At 54.1% G+C, this 19188-nt stretch overlaps 7 protein-coding genes across 7 annotated transcripts; 4 read left to right on the top strand and 3 right to left on the bottom strand.

The window, feature by feature from the left end:
* Nucleotides 1-27: 27 nt before the first annotated feature.
* Nucleotides 28-3256, top strand: CMQ_5520 (eukaryotic translation initiation factor 6; the record flags this gene model as incomplete). The annotated part of the gene is made up of 4 exons (XM_014313107.1): nucleotides 28-734; nucleotides 860-1876; nucleotides 2480-2638; nucleotides 2698-3256. 4 exons carry the CDS (start codon nucleotides 28-30, stop codon nucleotides 3254-3256), a joined length of 2442 nt encoding a protein of 813 aa, XP_014168582.1.
* Nucleotides 3257-4550: 1294 nt separating this feature from the next.
* CMQ_5619 (uncharacterized protein) lies at nucleotides 4551-6606 on the top strand (the record flags this gene model as incomplete). The annotated part of the gene is made up of 2 exons (XM_014313206.1): nucleotides 4551-4820; nucleotides 4882-6606. 2 exons carry the CDS (start codon nucleotides 4551-4553, stop codon nucleotides 6604-6606), a joined length of 1995 nt encoding a protein of 664 aa, XP_014168681.1.
* A 435-nt stretch (nucleotides 6607-7041) lies between these two features.
* Nucleotides 7042-7518, bottom strand: CMQ_5485 (NADH-ubiquinone oxidoreductase b12; the record flags this gene model as incomplete). Its single annotated transcript, XM_014313072.1, has 3 exons — nucleotides 7042-7207; nucleotides 7267-7368; nucleotides 7505-7518. The coding sequence occupies 3 exons, from the start codon at nucleotides 7516-7518 to the stop codon at nucleotides 7042-7044; spliced, it is 282 nt and encodes a 93-aa protein (XP_014168547.1).
* A 1329-nt stretch (nucleotides 7519-8847) lies between these two features.
* Nucleotides 8848-10214, top strand: CMQ_5726 (ccr4-not core complex subunit; the record flags this gene model as incomplete). Its single annotated transcript, XM_014313313.1, has 2 exons — nucleotides 8848-8949; nucleotides 9012-10214. 2 exons carry the CDS (start codon nucleotides 8848-8850, stop codon nucleotides 10212-10214), a joined length of 1305 nt encoding a protein of 434 aa, XP_014168788.1.
* A 612-nt stretch (nucleotides 10215-10826) lies between these two features.
* Nucleotides 10827-12366, bottom strand: CMQ_5545 (negative regulation of gluconeogenesis protein; the record flags this gene model as incomplete). The annotated part of the gene is made up of 2 exons (XM_014313132.1): nucleotides 10827-12185; nucleotides 12316-12366. The coding sequence occupies 2 exons, from the start codon at nucleotides 12364-12366 to the stop codon at nucleotides 10827-10829; spliced, it is 1410 nt and encodes a 469-aa protein (XP_014168607.1).
* A 3807-nt stretch (nucleotides 12367-16173) lies between these two features.
* On the top strand, nucleotides 16174-16545 carry CMQ_5501 (uncharacterized protein; the record flags this gene model as incomplete). The annotated part of the gene is made up of 1 exon (XM_014313088.1): nucleotides 16174-16545. One exon carries the CDS (start codon nucleotides 16174-16176, stop codon nucleotides 16543-16545), a length of 372 nt encoding a protein of 123 aa, XP_014168563.1.
* A 1080-nt stretch (nucleotides 16546-17625) lies between these two features.
* Nucleotides 17626-18653, bottom strand: CMQ_5593 (sam dependent methyltransferase; the record flags this gene model as incomplete). Its single annotated transcript, XM_014313180.1, has 4 exons — nucleotides 17626-17905; nucleotides 17982-18071; nucleotides 18127-18234; nucleotides 18295-18653. The coding sequence occupies 4 exons, from the start codon at nucleotides 18651-18653 to the stop codon at nucleotides 17626-17628; spliced, it is 837 nt and encodes a 278-aa protein (XP_014168655.1).
* Between the last annotated feature and the right edge of the window lie 535 nt (nucleotides 18654-19188).

The raw sequence follows: 19188 nt of genomic DNA, 5'->3' as shown, positions 1-19188 counted from the left end.
GCGTTTGCGAACAAGCGTCGCCCGGGCATGCCTCCCGAGCCAGACCGCTCTTGGCAACACACCCAGGACATTCTCATAACCGCTGCGCACAGATTTGGCCTGCAGTCCCAGCCCCGGCTCCAGCAACGCTTCTCCCACCCCCGATCGACATCGTCCACCGACAGGCGAGTGTCTCGACAGACCGTGTCGTCCGTCACCAGCCTCATCTCCACGCTCGATGCTATAGGCCGCAGCCTGGATGATGCCAACACCCACTTGCGCACTCTGCTAGACCGCACCATCGCCGTTGATCTATCTCTGACCGGCCAACTACCCGGCCAAGCTCCTATACATCTGCTCTACCAAACCCCCCACTCTCTCACCAACATGTCGTCACGCCCCGGAGCTGGCGCTGGCAGCCGCCGCGAATCCTCCCGCTCCGAGGACGGCAGCCGTCTGGCCAAGCGCCGCCGACTCGACTCTGACAGGACCGCCATGCCTGCCTTCAAAGGCTTCCGATACGGCCGCTACGGCCAGGTTGAGCCTGGCCGACTGACCATGGAGATTGTCAGCTGCGACGGCGGCCTGTATTCTGACGGCGGCTTCTATGCCGCCGAGAACATCCTCAAGAGCGACAACTCCGTGTACTGTACCAAGGGGAATCGTTGCAACATTGTCCTGCAGCACCAAGGCTGCACCACCTTTAGCCTTAAAGAGCTGATCATCAAAGCCCCTGGCCGAAACTACTCATCACCGTGAGGATTCTTTCTACTATTCCTTCTCCCCCTCTCTCCCTCACGCGTGCCTGGGGGCCGTAAGACTGACCCAGATTGCCTATGGGTAGTGTTCGGGAAGGCCTCGTCTTTTTTTCCATGACTAGGGACGAGCTGCTGAGCACGAATCAGTTCCATGTCGACCGCATGTCCCCACCCGCAGCACCTGCACATCCTTCTAGCGCTAGTACACTCAACACCTTGCGACTGTATACTACCGCTCGGATGACGGCGGAGCGTCTGGCCGATGATCTGAATACCACCAATGATCAGGCGGCTGTCGATGAAGATCCCCGCAACGGGACTACCAACGATCTTTACGACTTCATTACGAGCGGCTACGATGACGATGCGCCGTTTCGGGCTCACCGCGAACTGGGGGCGAGCAATCCGCCCCACTTCCAGGTCATGACCGAATGTAGTGACGACGAGAATGACGATGCTCCTGGAAGAGGAGGTGGTAGCGGCAGCGCCAGGGGAGCACGCCGGGGAGGACGGCAACAGGGGGCGTCAGGCTGGAGCCCGACGCCTATGCGCAACCGCTCGCGCCGCAGGCTACCGCCATACGACGAGTCCTCTCCCTACGGCACACACCTCATCACCTGGGACGCTGGTGGCGCAGACATTTTCGAAGAACATGACGAGGACGACGACTACACGGATCTCTACGAGCTGCAGGATGCTGCTGCGGCCTCATCACCAGACTCTCCCCGCGGTGATACCGGCGGCGATCGGGGCACGGAAGGACGAAGCCGAGCTGGCCGGGGCAACTATGACGGCAGATACGACGCGGATGGGCAGGACGAGGACGAGGACGAGGACGAGGATGAGGACGATCTCGAAGACGACGAGGACGAAGACGAGGACGGCAGTAGGTCTCCGTTTGCCCAATTTTCGAACACGCCATTTGCAAACAGCCGTGGAAGTGGCAGTGGCAGCGTTCCAGGGACAATCGCACCCTCTGCCAAGTTTCATATTGCGAACAACAGGACGCGATGCACCATACGCTTCAATCCACCTGTGACGGCGCGGTACATTCTTCTAAAAATGTGGAACCCGCGCCAGGACATTGCTGGGAACATTGACATTCAGGGCGTTGTGGCAAAAGGCTTTGCTGGGCCGCGGTACTTTCCCTCGCTAGAGCTGAGATGAGGAGATTATGGGGAAACGACCGACACGACCGAAATGAGATGGGCGTTTAGGAGGGGGGAGTCCTGCACAGGTACTCTGTATTTACCAATTATCACTCATTGTGAGTAGCATGTAGCTGCGCACCAGTGATATCAGCCTTGTGAGTCATGGCCGCTGACTGCTCGCCTGCACGACTATGGTGGGGTTCACGACGCTATGCCGGAAATGGTGAGGGGGGCGAAGCTTCTTGCAAAGAGTTTGTCCAATTTTTTTGTGTGCCAATGAGAGAAAGCAGAGCCGAGTCCGCCTTTCGTTATAAAAAATAGGTTTGCCGGTTCCTCTCAACCTCGCTCGAAACGGTCTTGCCAACGATCAGAAGAACGGACGATAGCAGTCATACCATCTGGGCTTTCTTTCCACAGTGTGATTCCGCCTCTTTTCCCTGTTTCCGTTTGCCCCTCCATCCCACCGACAGTTCTCGAAAACTCGCGTGACAGAAGCAATCATGGCGGTTCGCGCGCAGTTCGAAAATTCCAATGAGTAGGCCCTGGACCGGTCTTCCTTCTTTTTGCGTCCCGTTATGCTGACGGAGACAGGGTTGGCGTGTTTGCGAACCTCACCAACTCGTATGCGCTGGTGGCTATTGGAGCGAGCGAGAACTTTTACAGCATCTTCGAGGCCGAGCTGCAGGATGTCGTTCCCATCTGCCGGACGACCATTGCAGGCACACGGATTGTGGGGCGGTTAACAGCAGGGTGAGTGAAGAGAGGGTGAAGATGTGTGAGTGTGCGCATCCTAGATGCTGACCTTGCAGAAACCGCAACGGACTGCTGGTGCCGACGAGTACGACGGACCAGGAGCTGCAGCACCTGCGCAACTCGCTACCAGACGCGATCAAGATCCGGCGAGTCGAGGAGCGGCTGTCGGCGTTGGGCAATGTGATCGTGGCCAACGACCATATTGCGCTGGTGCATCCAGACGTGGAGCGGGAGACGGAAGAGATTATTGCCGACGTGCTCGGCGTCGAGGTCTTCCGCCAGACCGTCGCCGACAACGTCCTTGTCGGCTCCTACATGGCCCTCACTAACCAGGGTGGACTGGTGCACCCCAAGACGAGTGTGCAGGACCAGGACGAGCTGTCGAGCTTACTGCAGGTCCCACTCGTCGCTGGCTCTGTCAACCGCGGTAGCAGCGTCATCGGCGGCGGCATGGTCGTCAACGACTGGCTTGCGGTCACCGGCCTCGACACCACCGCCACCGAGCTGAGCGTCATCGAGAGCGTCTTCCGCCTCGGCGGCGACGGTGCCGCCCACCCGGGGCCCGGCCACATCAACACGGCGCTCAAGGACACCATTGTGGAGTCCTTCTACTGAGGTAGCAGAGAGACTTTCAGAGAATGTGGCTTTTCAAACGAGTCTAAGAGGCCAAAGAGCTCCCCAAGAGCTCCCCAAGAGCTTTCACAGAGCTTGTCCAAGATCACAAAAACACGCGTCTGGGAGCCTGTGACTGCCGTCCTGGGGAATGGTCTGGAAACGCACGGGAATACACGGGATGGGCGTCTGGCGTTTGTTCCGGCCGCGCTGCATACTGTCTGGGAAAAGGGAGGAAGAGGGGGAACACCTCACCGGGCCGCGAGAGAGAGCCGTTTTTTTCTTCTTCCTTTTTCTTCTCTCTTATTTTTTTTTTGGGTGCCCCCCCCTTGTATCTTACGACGCTTCGCAAGGCTTATAACGAGTTTAATGCATCCTGGTGTGTTGCAATCCAACCTACAAGAAGTGGTCTCAAAAGAAAGCTGCTTTGCTGTTCAGCTATGTACGGAGTACTATGTATATTACCGTTTTGACAAGATCGGATCGACAGGCCCACCGGCTTCGATACTGCACCTCTGACCACGAACACATCTTATCTCCCTTGCACTCGTGGCAGTGCCCGATCGTGTTGTTCTGGCCCAATGCCCCCCAAAGAGGAGTCTGGCTTCCCCACTACCTGCTGCGTTGGCCCCGTCGTCTGTCAGCCTTTTTTTCCCTTCCCTCATGCCGGGTGTTGTGAGCCCGTCTTTTCTGTCAATATTTTTGCTAACGAGTTACTCCGTATTACCCGTAGTATCGGCTTGTGCGCTGTGGAAGCCTACAAAGTAGTGGCAACGCCTATAAGATCGCTGTGGCGTCACTCCGCAGTTAAAAGCCCACCGCTTAGCGTCCTCCCCACGGCAACCGTCACTAACAATTGAGAAGTCGATTGCCTTTGCATGCCATCGAGCCCGCCTTTCTTTCTCCTCTTGCCCGTTTGTTTTCACTCGTGCAACCGAGCCGAGAAGCCGCTTTGCGACTCTATGTGCTTGCTTTCTTTCCTCGTCTGTCTGCTAATAAGGGTCTCCTTAGCTTTGCTCTTTTTTATTCGTATTTTTTACACAATTTCCCCCTTATTTTCTTTCCAGCTCCCACTTGTTTATGCCGTATTTATTATCCCTACCATTTCTTCAGGCTCCAGGCCGATTTTCATGGCAGCTCGAGCTGGCACAACTCTCTCCTCCTCTTTCCCCTGTAATCATACCGCCCCTCTTATAACGAGGGACAGTTCTGTTTCAACGACACCCTAGCCCCCGTCCACCTGACACTTTAGTTATCAGGCCATGCTAATAGGGGGATCCGCATTACGCCTGCCAATATGAACGCCTCTCCATCGCCGTCGCCACGTCGCCCGCAGCGTGTCCGTCCTTCGAGTTCTTCAAGGCCTGGCACCGGCTCTCCCACCCCTGGCCGCAGTGCTGCTGGTGGGCTCCGTTCCTCTTCTTCTCTGGGCTGCGGCTCCTACAACTCCTACTCGGGCAGCGATTACGGCTACAGCGAAATTTCCAGCTATTTGCGCCCTGTCCAGGAGTATCACAACGCCTTTGCCAATACGGACGCCCCCCCTGCGTCCACCCCCATACGCCTCGTCGCCCTTCCCCTCGCTGTCGACGGCCTCACGGACCTTTCTTGCACACCACCGCCAGCAGTCTATCCCGAACTTGTTCCCGGCTGTTGCCTCGATCGGCAAGTCTCTGGGTCGGGCCATCTCGCCAGACCGAAAGTCTACGCCAGGCCGGCCGCCGATACCGCCGTACAAAAAGGCCAACGGCCACGACGCGGACGAGGAGGAAGGACGGAGCAGCAGCGACAGCAGCGACAGCAGCGGCAGCGACATCATCAGCAGTAGCAGCGTGGACGAGGACGATGACGAGGGGGACGACGAACAAGACGACCACACTATGGCATCCTACCTGGGAGACGACAGAACAAGGCGAGGCGCCGATATCTACACAACCTATACGAGTAGCAGAAACAGAAACAGAGACAAGCCGGCCAGCATCGGCACCACCGTCGTCGACGCCAGCAGTCCTGTGACAGGAGGAGGGCTGTCTTCCTGGCTCTCACGCGAGCCCAGGTCAGGCAGCCCAGGTCGTAGCACGCCGATAAGAACTGCGACACCAGAGCCGGCTCCGCTGGCTACATTACGCGTGGGCGCAGACACCGGCAAGAGCCGGCCCTTGTCGCTGGCGAGCGAGACGTCTGCGACGTCTCGCAACTTGGCGGCTACGCCTTCGCTAGGGCCGCCCAGTGCCACGTCGCCGTCGCGCTTCTCGCAGTTGTTCTCGCGCCTGACGCAGCAGCCGTCGCCGAGCAGTCCGGACGTAGCAGTCTTGGACCGGCGGCAGCTGATGGAGGAGGATGAGTTTTACCACCTTGACCTTGGCGCTGCCCTTTTCCCGTCAGGCCGGCCATCTGACCGAGATGCGTTTTCACCGTCAGCCTACAAAACTCTGGAGACCAACGCCCTGAGTACGCTGATGCGCTTCCAGGCCGCATACCGGCAACGCACAATGGCCATGTTGGACCTAGTGGCCGACCAGAGCGCCCGCGATGAGGAGCTCGAGGAGGCCGAGACGCGCGCGCAAAACTTCAAGATGCAGCTGGAGGGCATGGCCAGCAGGGCGGCTCAGCAGGAGAAAGATCTGAAAGTCTTGAACGACGACCTGAAGGCCGAAAAACAGGCCCGCGCCCAGGAGCGGGCGATGCTGGTATCAGGCATGTCTGGCGTACCAGTAAGACATGACGATAATGATGACGATGACGACGACAATCAGACGACAACCGCAATTTCCATCTCAGAAGATCTGGGCGTCGAGGCAGCCCAGCGGCAGCAGCAGCGACAAAGGCAGCAGCAACGGCAGCAAAGGTGGCGGAAGAGCCTCAAGTCCGACGGCAGCTACGAGGATTCGGACGAGGGTGAAGAGAGCACGCCTGACGACGAGAGCAGCGTATTTTCCCGCTCGCGAAGCCCCACTATTGCGGCCGTGAGCATCAACGGCAACTGCGACAGCGTCGATGGGCTGGCACCGGTGGCAGCGCCGGCCTCAGCAATGGCAGCACACCCACGTGTTGCAGCGCTGGGCTCGTCCTCTGCAAGAGCAAGCAAGCAGCCCGTTTCATCATCCGGACTTCCATTGAACCCGTTTCAAAAACTTGTTAAGAACGTGACGTCAGCCATAAAGGAGGACGATCCTGAGGTCCGGGGGCTGCCTAGCTGCCGCAACTGCCGGGGTCAAGATGCTAGCTTTGCCTGGAACACGGTTAGCTTGCTGCGCGACGAAAACAAGCAACTGAAGCAGCGCGTCGGCCAGCTGGAAGTGGCCGTTGATGGAGCGCTGGATGCGGTCCACGGGATCAACATTGGGCAATAGGCAGGCGTCCGCTTGGCTCATTTCCCTCTTTTTTATTTGATGCATGATACGACCCAAACTGAAGACTGACAGATAGAGTGAGCGTAGTCCGGATCTGGGCGATAGCAGGCTACGGTGGCCGGCCAAGGGTGACCGGGGCGATAGTGCATGGCCGAGAAAAATCGGTATATCATATGACATTTTGACAATTGCTTATTTGCCCTTCATCCTTCGCCTGGTCTTGTTTTCTTTACTTCAGCGTGTAAAGCTGTGCGCGTGCACTTCTCCGTCGTGATCTGCTCTTCTTTTTTGTCATGTTTTATTCCATTTTAGCCGAAATGTGTCTGCCTCGTTCATGTTCAAGGGAGCAAGAAGATAGCACGACTCCCGATAGCTTGAGTCAGAGCTCAAACTTGCAGCACTAGACACCCCCCATAAAAGCTTCCTGCTGCCAGCTTAGTGGTGCTCCTCAGCGTGGCTGTGACCATGGTCGTCGCTGCTCATAAAAAAGTGCTCGTAGCCGCAGTAGGCGGCAAAGGCGACCGTAGCGATGCCGAGGCCGGGAAAGCCGCGCTTGAATCTGTTCCACCGAGTGAAGTGACCCTGGTAGCGCCAGGCCTCGCTGAAGGGAAGCAATGTCAGCAGCAGGACTCAGTAGATGTGGGGAGATCGGAAACTCACTACCGCTCCCACGGGTCGTACCGCGGCGGAGAGCTCGCTTTGTGCAGGGCCTTGATGTCGAACCCGGTGATATTGTGCTCCTGGCCGTGTGACCGGAGTGCTCTGTGCAGAGAGCGGTCAGCTGTCTGTGTCTGTGCCATGTCTGTCCAGCTTGGCTGGGCCCCGTCGTCCGAGCCGTGTTGCGCTTTCTCTCAGTCTCCCATGCCCACTCTCTCTAGATTGCCGGCCCGTCACTCACCTTGACGGATGCATGTTGATCAATTGAACGGACAACGGAAGTGGCAATGGCGGTGGAAGCTGGCGTGGCGCGGTCTGCAGTCGGGACGTTGCGGATTCGTGATAACGGCACGTGGAAAATCAAAGAGTTAACTTTGGGTGGAAGGCCGCAAAATAATCAAACGCTTCGGATTGGGCCAAGTGGTCCCGTCAGCGGCCTGCCGTGGTAAGTCTCGCATGTTGCGGATCGAGCACGTGACTTGTACATTGCTTACATAATAAATACTCCGCCGATATGAGTAAGTCCAGACAAGAGTCCGGATTAGAAGATAACCCGGACTGCCATTCCCCACGACGACATCACAAAGCGCCCTCGAAAGAGACTTGACAATGACAAAGTCCCCATTCAGTGCCTGTTTCTCGCTACCAGCTCCCCAGTAACCCGCACATTGACACGACAACGTCGGAAATTTTACGCAGCCTTGCGAATCGACCGTCCTGTTTTCGTTCAAAGAGCAGTATCCAACTCTTCGCGACCGCGTCTCGTTCACAATCTGCTAGCAACTTTGCAGACGATTAGAGGTGGGTTTTGGAGAGAGACTGCAGACTTTGTCCCTGATCGAGACTGCAGTTGGCATACACTTGGTGTCTATTTGTACCGGAAAGATCACGGCTCTGACGTCAATTTTCTGCCAGCAAAGCTCGTGCAATCCCTCTCATCTTGTCGGCTCACGAAGTAATAAGACAAGAAGAGGGACAAGCAAACGCATCCCTCTGATTCGAGCGACCGTACTTTCTCCCGCCCCCTCAAGTCTCTTCTTACACATGTATTACTGGGACTAGAGATATCTGCAATAGTATAGCATGCCTCCACCGGTGTCGCGGTTCCAGAGCGGACCCAACGCCATCTCCTACCACCAGCAGTTCTCCACACATCCCCAGGTCGGTCACCCTGGCGCCCAGCACCCTCTCGGCCAGCCATCCTATCTCAACCCCAACGCGGCGGCGGCGGCGGCAGCAGCGGCAGCAGCTCAGCTCAACAACCCTTTTGGAAATGGCGCGCTGAGCCTCGCGGCAGCAGCGGCGGCGGCCGGCAGCATGAACCCTGGTGGCGGCTTAGGCGTGGGTGCAGACGCATCTGGGCTCGCCAGCCAAGCGGCACGGATGGGGTTTGCCCACGGAGCCCAGCTGCAGCAGCAGCAAGCAGCACAGCAAGCAGCGCAGCAACAACAATCACACCAACAGCAACAGCAGCAGCTGCACCACCAACAAGTACAAGCAGCGGCAGCAGCGGCAGCGGCGGCGCACCAGCACCATGGCCACCACCCGCAGCTGCAGGTGCTGGGCGAGCTACATCCAAGCCGGATGCAGACCAAGGGCAGGATACGGGAGGTGTGGAAGCACAATTTGCACGAGGAGATGGCGTCGTTGCGAGACCTGGTGGACAAGTATCCGTATATTGCTATGGTAAGTCTGATACGACGGGCATCTGGTGTCTTTGTTCTCGGCTGACATTTTGTGGGTTGCAGGACACCGAGTTTCCAGGCGTTGTGTCCCGCCCAATGGGCAGTTTTCGGGGCAAGAGCGACTACCACTACCAATGTCTGCGGACAAACGTGGATCTGCTCAGGGTAATTCAGATTGGAATCACGCTTTTCAACGAAGACGGCGAGACACCACCACCACGAACGGTGTCGGCAGACTCTGCAGTCGAGCTGAGTGGCCCCCTGGGGGCAGCCATGGCCGGGCGACGGGCCGGGATGCAGGCGGGTGCGCTGCCGTACTCGTGGCAGTTCAACTTCAAGTTTTCGCTTAAGGACGACATGTATAACCAGACATCGATCGACTCTCTGGTGCAGGCGGGCATCGACTTTCCGGTGATGGAGCGCGACGGCATTGACCCGGTGGACTTTGCGGCGCTGCTGATTCCGTCGGGTCTGGTATGTTTTGAGAGTGTACACTGGATCTCGTTCCACGGCGGCTACGACTTTGGGTACTTGACAAAATTGCTACACTGCAAGCCACTACCGACCGATGAGATCGAGTTTGACCAGATCATGAAGCTCTACTTCCCGTCCACGTATGATGTCAAGCACCTTATGAAGCATGCCATCCGGCTGCACAACTCAGGCCAGCTGATGCCGGCGGATCAGGCGTCGGCCGAGGTGCTGCAGAAGTTTGAGCACAAGTCCGGGCTCGAGAACATTGCCGATGCGTTAAAGGTGAAGCGTGTCGGCGCCGCCCACCAGGCTGGCTCTGACAGCTTGCTCACCGGCCGCGTCTTCTTTCAGATGCGCGAAAAGATCTTCCACGGCGAGATCCCAGACGAGCAGGTTGGCAAAGTGTGGGGACTGATGGTACCAGATATAGCGTCAGTTTCGGGTTTGGGTAGCACGCTCGGATTCAGCACAGGAGGCGGTGTCGGCGGCCTTGGCAGTGGCAATGTTGGTGGTACCGGCGCTGGCGTCGGCAATAACCCTGGAAGTAACGGTGGTAATGCGGCTGCGGCAGACACGGCCGGCGGCACCAACGGGGTCAGCGGAGCCTCCGCTACGACAGATGAAACTCCGAACGGAAACGGCACGCCAAGCACGCCACATACGACCACAGTTGGGCTAGTGAGCACGCCGGCTGCAGGCAGCCACAACACGAACAGCATGGGCATGGGGCCTATGACCCCTGGCGGTGGAGGGGGTGTCTTTGGCAGCTTCGCTTTTGGAGGAAATCGGTGAGAAGTAGAGAGAGAGGCAGGGGGGACTGGAGAGAGAGGGATAGAGAAAAGAAGGAAAGAAGAATAAACGGATGGTAGGGTCCTTCGTTCAGAGCAATCGGGATTGATTTCTCTTGTGTTTGATTTGCTTGGGCGGCTGAAAAGCAGAGGATGTCTGCCGGCCAGCACAACTAGAGATGAGACAAGACGATTGATGGTGCTCGTACTCTGCATCTCAGATGTCCTCTGTTATATTGCCGGCCGGTGTCCCTCGTTTTCGACTTCTATACTTCTCTTTCTATCTTCCTTTCAGACGAGGGATATGGAAAGGAGGGCAATGGTGTTCTTGTATCTTTTTTAACCGGGTTTCTTTCCCCCTTGTCGTTTCCCCCTTATTTGTGCCCGTGTGCTATTCTTTCTTTGTACACTGTATAGCCTTAGTCACAACAGCTTCTTCCGTAAAACGGAGAATGGCTTTTTAACTACAAAAGGTCAATGGATATGAATTCGCTATGTGTGGAGGGCCTGTGAGAAGTGAGCATGCTATACGAAAACGCCGTCCTGCGTCATTTCCCGAGCAAAGCGCAGTATCCCAAATTAGAGACAGAAGCAATAAGAAAGATAAGAACAAGGCTCAAAATATAAACACCTTGACCAGCTGGTCGACGGGATAGATGTCTCCGGTGCGCAGGTCCTTGATGATGCCGGGGGCGAGGCCCGACTTGCGGGCATACTCATGCAGCCGGGCAAGGCTGTAGACGCGGCCGTTGGGTAGCATCATTGTGTCCTGTTCAGCGTGGCTCTTGCTGTGATGGGCATAGGGGACGTAACGTGCCAGCTCGTTGAGCTCGGGCGAGCAGATCGGACAGACGGATGCGCCGACCTGAGTGGTGGAGGGGGAAAATGTAGGAGTGGGCGTCTCCTGGCGATGATCGTGGCCGCGGTCGTCGTCGCCGTCATCAGCATCCAAGAGGTCCACCGGTAGGGTGGCGCCGGCAGGCGAAGACGAGTGGCAAGCTGGCGTCTTCAGTGCAGACAGGCCGGACGAAAGAGCCAGGTGCAGCAGCGGTACTGACGGTAGGGCGAGCAGCTGGTAATGCGTCGTGGTGAAGAGGTCAGCCAGAACCGCCCAGCGTTCGAGGCTCCAGAGCTCGGCGTACTCGGCCGGCGGTTCGGCCGGCGGGTAGCAGAGCAAAGCGGCGGCCTGGCGGCACTCGGCTGGAAAAATGGTGTGCCAAGGGGACAGGTGGCGCCGCGCATGGGCCACGGCGTCGGCCAGTCGCGCAGGCTCCTGCGTGCGCGCCAACTCGATGTACTGCTGGTACCGCAGCATGAATTCGAGCCGGCTTTCCATCTTACGCAGCTCCTTCTTGTTGTCGGCGCACCAGGCCAGCGCCTCAATGACGCTGTGGTCTCGAAGTAGCCGCATGCGGATTCGCCGCATGTTAGCAAACGTGTCCATGTCGACAAGGTCGCGGAGGTTTCCTGTGTACTTGGCGGATTTGGGCACTTCGGAGGTTGTAGTGCTTATGCTTTTCGTGCCTTTGCTTCCGTCGTCTTCGGCCCCCCTCGTTCCGATCCCGCCTACCCCTTCTACCAAGCCCTCTGCACTCGCGGCGTAGCCGTGCCGCAGCAGATAGTCGACCAGAAGGCGATCCAGACGGCGCCGGCTCCACGCCTCGTAGGCTACGTCGTCGAGGCTGTGGATGTCGGTCAACTCGGCCAGGTGGGCTGTCCGAGCGTCCACCTGGCTGTACAGTCGGTCCTCCTCGGCTGCGCCAGTCTCCAGCTTGCGCTTAACGCCTCGCATCCGCACCACCATGGCATCTAGGCTGCGCAGCACATCCTCTGTCGACAATCGTCCGTTGAGCCCGGCTGTGGCTGCTTCTCGAAGCGCATTCTTGACCGCAACGCTCTCCTTCTCCACAGTAAAATGTGCTGATCGGAAATTGTTGCGCAAAAGCTCATATGGCAGCCGGAGCAGAGGCTGGTCCTGTAAGGGCGTGGGGTGGTCAGCAGGCGGATCGGGTTTACAGTGGCAATAGTTGCAGACATAAGAAATGAAAACGAAAGAGTACATCGACGATAGAAAATAATGAATAGGATAAAAGCAAAAAAAATACCAGAAGAAGGTGATTCGCCTTGTCGATCTTAGAGGCCTGAGGGCTCGCCATGACGAGTAGAGTCACTCTTGGATACGGCTGTCCGTGACTCTGCTGGCAGAAGGTGCTGGTATCTTGAGCAGAGCTTGTTTTGCAGAAGAAAGACAGAATTCAAGATATTCCTTGGCTCCTTAATTTTGGGAATAGAACTTCGAGCGCACGCAAAGCTGCTGCAGCGGTTGAGGTGTATAATCAACTGCGATACGTGAATCATAGCAGCTGATGTGAGTGGTGGGATGGGAGGCATTCTCCCGTTCCGAAGTGGGGATTGGACTAGCTCACGTGACTACCGTTTTTCAAGCCGGTCATTTCAAATGTCAGGTGGGTCTCTTAGTTATCTTTCATCGGGCTGTCAGCCTTGCGGAAGAAAACGCGACCTGCATCAAGTTGACTTTTCGGTTGCAATAGTTTACTGCGCAGCATAATAGCCAGCTGCTTATTAATAAAATATTTTGGAATCACGGCAAGAACTTGTTGAAACCAGAATTAGTCATATATAACCCTGCCTACTATGATGGAAGGTATAGGATCCCTACTTTTGCACTTGGTGCAGGTGGTATGACAATCCAATAGAACTTTCAAGAAAATAGTAACTATCAGCCGCAACAGGGACCAGATAGCAGACATAGCCGGTGAGGTTCTTGCCTTGATCGAATCTTGCGCAGAGCTGGCAAGCTCATCTTATACGTATGCCCTTTCTATTGATATAGGAATTTAGTTATTTACGGAAGACGCATACGAGGCTTAATAGAATATTCGTTTTAGCTGCCGGTGCGCATTAGAACTAAACGATCATCTGCTGCAATAATCAACACCATCTCTTACCATTTATGCCAAACTTTATGCTCTTGCAGTTTGTGATTAATGGGTTAAGAAACGTGGTGCCTAGAAAATAGTAAAGAGGGCAAAGGTGCATCAGTAGACTAATGTCTTTCCACGAGTAGCTAAGGAAATATACAAGTACACTATTCCCAGGATCAGGGTCATAGGATATTATTGTTGATACAAATTGTCGACCGGCTAGAGTTTCTAGATAGAAAAAAAGCCCAAGATATGGTTAAGAGACTAAATTATGTTTTGCCCTAATAATGCGGCTTAAGATGCAACGCCTTAGACGAAGGTCCAAATCCTAAGGTATAGGTCTAAAAACAATTGAACAGATAGTTGATAGGCTACAACAACTTCCGCTATGCTCTCGTTGGGGCTCTGGAACTAATCTGTAGCTGAAACTGAAATTAGACATCGAGGAGTGTCGTCGGTACTACAATTCTTCCTTTGTGATATATTTGCTTTCCAGCTTTCATGTGACATGTCTGGTCACATGTACTTAGGCGATACGAAACTGATAGAATCAGCGGGACGAAGCCGCCGGCTCAGACTAAGTTTGTTGATTGTGAATCTGAGCGGTATCGGTAGCGTGTTCCTCGACAGCTGCGCGGATCCACAAGCCGAGAACATGGATACAGACATATGAGCAAAGTTAGAGCCAGGGACAAAGCTCGTTCTGTGATTGCGGAAATCTTGGCGATCCGCCCAGATGCATCGCAGAGTGCATGACGCTTGCGTGTCGAGTGGTTGTCGGACTGCACTAGCTTAGGCCCGCAGCTAGCGACTGTTATTGTTCAGATTTTAGGATGACTGCAAGATGCCTCGATAGCCGGTACTACAACAGCGCTACTCCATGCGTTTTTCAAGTATAAGCAAGGAAAACCGGTGATGTCAAACACGTTGCGGCGTACGTTAACTAGACCTGCAAGTCACAAGGGGTTGTAGTGCGCATTCGTGGTAACGTAGACTATTACTTGGCTAATTTGGCCAACGGTGAGCATAAACGAGGATATGGCACTCTGACAGACTGTAGGCAACGATACGACTGTCCGGGCTTTATGCACATACGTAATAAGATGTCAAAGCGGTTTCAGAAACAAGAGACAGTCTCAGCTTTCAAGGTGTTCGAAAGGCGGTGGACCGGTCTCTTTGATCCCGCGACGTGATATGGCGGAGATTACCCGTTGGTAGTGCACCGGCATACAGTTCCGACGACTCTCCCACAGCAAGATTGGGAAACATAAAATATTTACAGGCCATATTTGATTTTTATCAAGACCTACTAGACTTTATCTTAACTAGATGACGGGGGTACGTCATCGTGAACTGTGACCCGAACTCACTCGCCTATCTCAGCGAGTCAATTTTAATAGCGTTATTTTCGAAGGACCACGAGGCTTTAAAGCTTAATGGAATGGGGTTTTTGGCGTTATCATGTACAGAAACCCTCACGGGACATAAAGAGAGGAAGCCAAACGGAAAAACCACGGACGATGCAGTTGCAAATGAAAATACTTCATACGAGGCAATATGATATTACAGATGTGGGAAATCAAAAAATGGATACATCCGGATTCGAACCGGAGACCTTTCCCATGCGAAGGGAAAATCATACCCCTAGACCATGCACCCTATTATTGTTAATGCCAAGATAGCGCCGTGCTGCATGTTTCCCTGCATGCCCATACCCTTCGAGGACGCTCTCAGTCTGCCCGCATTGGCGTAATCTAGGAAAATGTTGGTCTATGTTGTAAAAGAATCAGCAAGTACTCTCCGTATGAGCTTACAGCATACACAATACCTTAATAATACAATACTAGGCCCATGTCGCACAACTTTCGGCTAGTTTCTCAAGCTGAGATTCGTCGCAGCTAGCCTCACCGACGGCGTGCAACGCCACCAAGTCTCGGCAGCAGCGGTAACCTACAGAGAGACTGTATATAGCTGGCCGTGCAGAGCGCCGCTAAGAAGCTATAAGGTGCCGACGATGTGGACGTGTTCGTATAGTAATGCATAATTCAAACCCACGGTGGTGTGCCGTGCCCTGCCCACTAGGCCGTCCAGTCGTACCGAAGACCAGCTATCTCCAGGTCAACGTTTCATGGTGGGCAGCCTGCGCCATGGCGGGCAAAGACGTCCTATTCCGGCGCGGACCCGGGCGGTATTTGGGATAAGCGAGAGGCAAACAGGCGAACGAGGGGGCCTCATGCCAATCGACAGTGCTTTCAAATTACCTAAACCACTTGCTTCTTTTCTTCTTACTCGGTTTCATGCCGAACCTTCCCAGCATGGCGAGCATTTGCTCAATTGGCCTCTTATGAGGCTCGTATTTTGGAGCGATCTTCTGGGAAACTTTGCCTCCCATTGCGGCGGTCAAGGCTCGGTTCAGAGGCACTACACCATCCTACATAGTATGTGATGCCGAGGTCCGACTTGAAGCTCTTGGTCCCGCCCAAGCTCCGCAAATGCGTTCCATTGATGACTAGCTTGCTGTGTAAGTATGAGATAGCTCAGCTGCTTGCCCCTATGGCAGTGTTCGTCATGCTACTATGTAACAACTCAGCTCATCTTTTAGAGTAGCGGGCCATCTGTGTACGACATCTCAGCTCTTCTCGTTCATAGTAGTGGGCCTGGTGCGTTAGTTTGTTAAGTATTGTCTAGCTCGATCGCAATCCACGTCATCAGTCCACGACTAAATTCTCTTGGCAGCTGCCATTTAGGCTGTTATTCGCCTAGCTAGTCCCTACAGCTGCAGAGTCCGCGCGTCTTCCCAGATTTATGACAATGACGTACTTGGACAGTCTGACCCTCTTATCGCCTGATCTGACTACTTAAGTCCTGTATTACCTAGGTGGCAGTTGTTGACAACAATCACTCCTCATCGCTTCTCGTCTTCTCAGAAAAACTCACTTTTTACGAACAATCCCAATTATACTCTACCTACCTTCCATGGGTCTCCTCCACCACCTCGAACACAAAATCGGAGAAAAGATGCACGGCGGCGGTCCAGGACACGAGGGCGGACATCACGGTGGACCGGGCGGCGGGCCAGGAGGTAGCGGCGGCCCCCAGGGTGGCCAGGGCGGCTTCGGCGGGCAAGGCGGTGGCGGCGGCCCCCAGGGCGGTCAAGGGGGCGGACCTGGAGGCTTTGGTGGCCACCAGGGTGGCTTTGGCGGTCCCCAGGGTGGCCAGGGCGGATTCGGCGGTCCTCAGGGTGGTCAGGGGGGCGGACCTGGGGGCTTTGGTGGTCACCAGGGTGGTGGTGGCGGCCCCCAGAGTGGTCAGGGCGGATTCGGCGGCCCTCAGGGTGGTCAGGGCGGGGGTTTTGGTGGCCCAGGCGGTGGTGGCCCCGGGGGCCGTTGAAACGGATGTGATCCTAATCGGGAATACCAAGAGCTAAAGCCGGTCCTTCATTGGGGTAAACCACAGACCCAAAATCAAAAATACATCTGAGAATTTGACTCGGTCATCGGTCGTATAGTCTGTCAAAATTCGGGGACCGGAGTGTAGATGTGTTGTATAAGAACCAGTTGCAGACGCTTAAGGCCTTTGATTATAGGCAGTAGTCAGCAAGACAAAATTACGAGCATTTATGTGCGTACCATCCAAGCATCTAATCGCACACCGTAACATATTCACTAGACTTAAGCAAATATCATGGTAGCTAACGTTTAGAGCCTCGAGCTTTTTTTTTTTTTGATTTCGACTGGAAAGAGTCAAACACAGCGTAAGTCATGTACGTAACGCGGCCCACCGTCTAATATACTCCGTACTCTCAAGGGGCCTTCACCAACAAATCCACACACTATGCCGGTTTCAGAGTATGCGCATAGTATGGGTTGATGAGGAGTCTTGTTTGGGAAACGTATTCAAGATTTAGTGTACAGAGTACGTGGTATTAAATTAGGCTCTACGACGTAAATGCTTTTCGATGTCTGGCTGCCTAGGGGTATGCCGATGGCTATGTTTAGCCGAGGCGTATCTTAATGAAAGACTACCTTTTTTTGATTAATCCTCGCATACGTTTTACTTCTTGTTATCCCGTACCCTAGCCTATATACCGCCACTTCAAAGCTTAAGATTATATAACTTGCAAGATGATCTACGAGTACAAAGGTTTACATTGTACTCTTGAGCCGTCTACATATTTTACTTGCTTAATTCTAACATTAAGGGATTACCAGTAGGAGAGTTGATCAAGGTAGGCGATACGTACCCTTTAAGAGAAATTGGGTTGCAAATGTAGCCTTACAGACTCTTGAACTAAGGAACTTCACTTAGCGTTATTTATATATTTCATTTTTTAAGTTGAATAGAACACCAGAGTATTTAGCTCCTTATGCAACACTTTCTCGTCACGTTCGGCACAATGAAAGATGAACCAATAACATTTCGTGATAGACGTGACAGCTTGAAGATCAAAAGCAAGTAGGGAGTGCCTGTTTACGTTAAGCAAGTAACGTTCAAGCCAGCTTTGCGGGCGCCTTCGTTGAAGATGTGGTCCCATTGGTAGATGGCAGTCTGATCGTTTAGCGTGTCGTCGTCGGACAGGTACTTGCTATCAAAATCAAAGGACTCGATCCAGCCGCCCGGTCTAAGGGCACGGTAAACCTTAGAAAATAGCTTAACCCAGTCTCTGACGGCGCCACAAAGCCAGCGCAGGTAGATAAAATCAAACGAATTATCTTCAAAAGACCAAGGCTCTGTAAAGTCATCAATCTGACTGCAGGTGTTAACAGAAAGTAGAACGTGCAAAACTTGGTATTATCAGAACAGTATAGGCACCGGTGGCTTCGTACAATGATACGTTTGGAGGAATCCAGGAAGGTTGGATGGGCGATAGGTCGATACCGACCACCTGAGCATCTGGGTGCTCGTCCGCAAAATCGCTAGAGTTAAGTCAATGTTGAAACGTTCAACAGATTGGAGAGGGGTGTATCGTACATTGCCCAGATGCCAGTGCCAGTGCCTAGGTCGAGCACCTTTTCGACCTTGTCTGGTAGCGGAGCCAAATGAAGCTTGTTGCCAAGTAAAAGAGTAAATGCATGGTGCCTAAAGAGCGTTAGACGAGGTATTCAGAGCTCGAGATAGTATTTGATGGGGAAGACGTACATGATGTCCACCGAGTTGTTCTGAGCATCATCGTTCGCTCCCCAGTATTGCGTATTGTTGCGGTCATTGTGGTAGGTGCGGCCGTTTAGAGTGCGATAATGCAAGATGCTCGACGTTATAGAGCCCGTAGAGCTGCCAACGTCAGAGCCCAAGGCAGAGTCATCGTCGCCGAAAATTTCGCCCGGCTCGTCCCCAGGTCGGATAAAGTTATTGAGCGTACTCGTGGGGAGAGCCACCGTTGGAAGTATTAGGGACGGCTCGCTTTGACCGCCTCTTGGTCCGGGGTTAAGTGGAATAGTTGGCGGGCTCGGCCCTGCACTAGCCGGGGTGGGTGATCCTGCCGCTTTCGTTGGTTCCATGGACTTGTTGGTGGCAATTATCGACGAAGCAAAATACGCGAAAAGAGACGGGTGGTAATAAAAACGAAGAAACAAGCTTTGTATCGGTAGATAAGCGGGAGGAAAAAGTAAGAAGAAGGGAGGGAATTTAGAAATGGTACGGAATATTCTACTCTTGAATGATGAGAAGAGTAACTGGTCATTTTGTCTTACTCGTGCCCCGCCCCACCCAGGGCTCGCGTTGAAAAACGCGCACCACCATAGGTGGTGCTAGCCAGCCAAATAGTCACCAGCCAAATGAGCACTATTTCTGTATTATTACTACCTCCTACTTTAACCTCGCTTTGAGCGGCGCATGCGCTTCCCAGCCTCTCGAATTTCATATACGCCTAATCTCCCTTCGATTCTCATCTCCCTAGCCCTTTTCGCGGCAGCCATAGACCACTTCTTTATTGCGTTGTAGTACCTTTTCTCCGCAGCCTTAATCGCCCGCTGCTCTCTAGCCTCCCTCTCTTTATCCTTTTAAACAACCATCTCCCGGGCTGTATTCTCGTTA

This window comes from Grosmannia clavigera, assembly GCF_000143105.1.
Source record: "Grosmannia clavigera kw1407 unplaced genomic scaffold GCSC_89, whole genome shotgun sequence".
In the NCBI taxonomy this organism is placed as follows: domain Eukaryota; kingdom Fungi; phylum Ascomycota; class Sordariomycetes; order Ophiostomatales; family Ophiostomataceae; genus Leptographium; species Leptographium clavigerum.
Note: the sequence above shows the minus strand (reverse complement) of the source record. Positions and strands in the feature narration are given on the sequence as shown.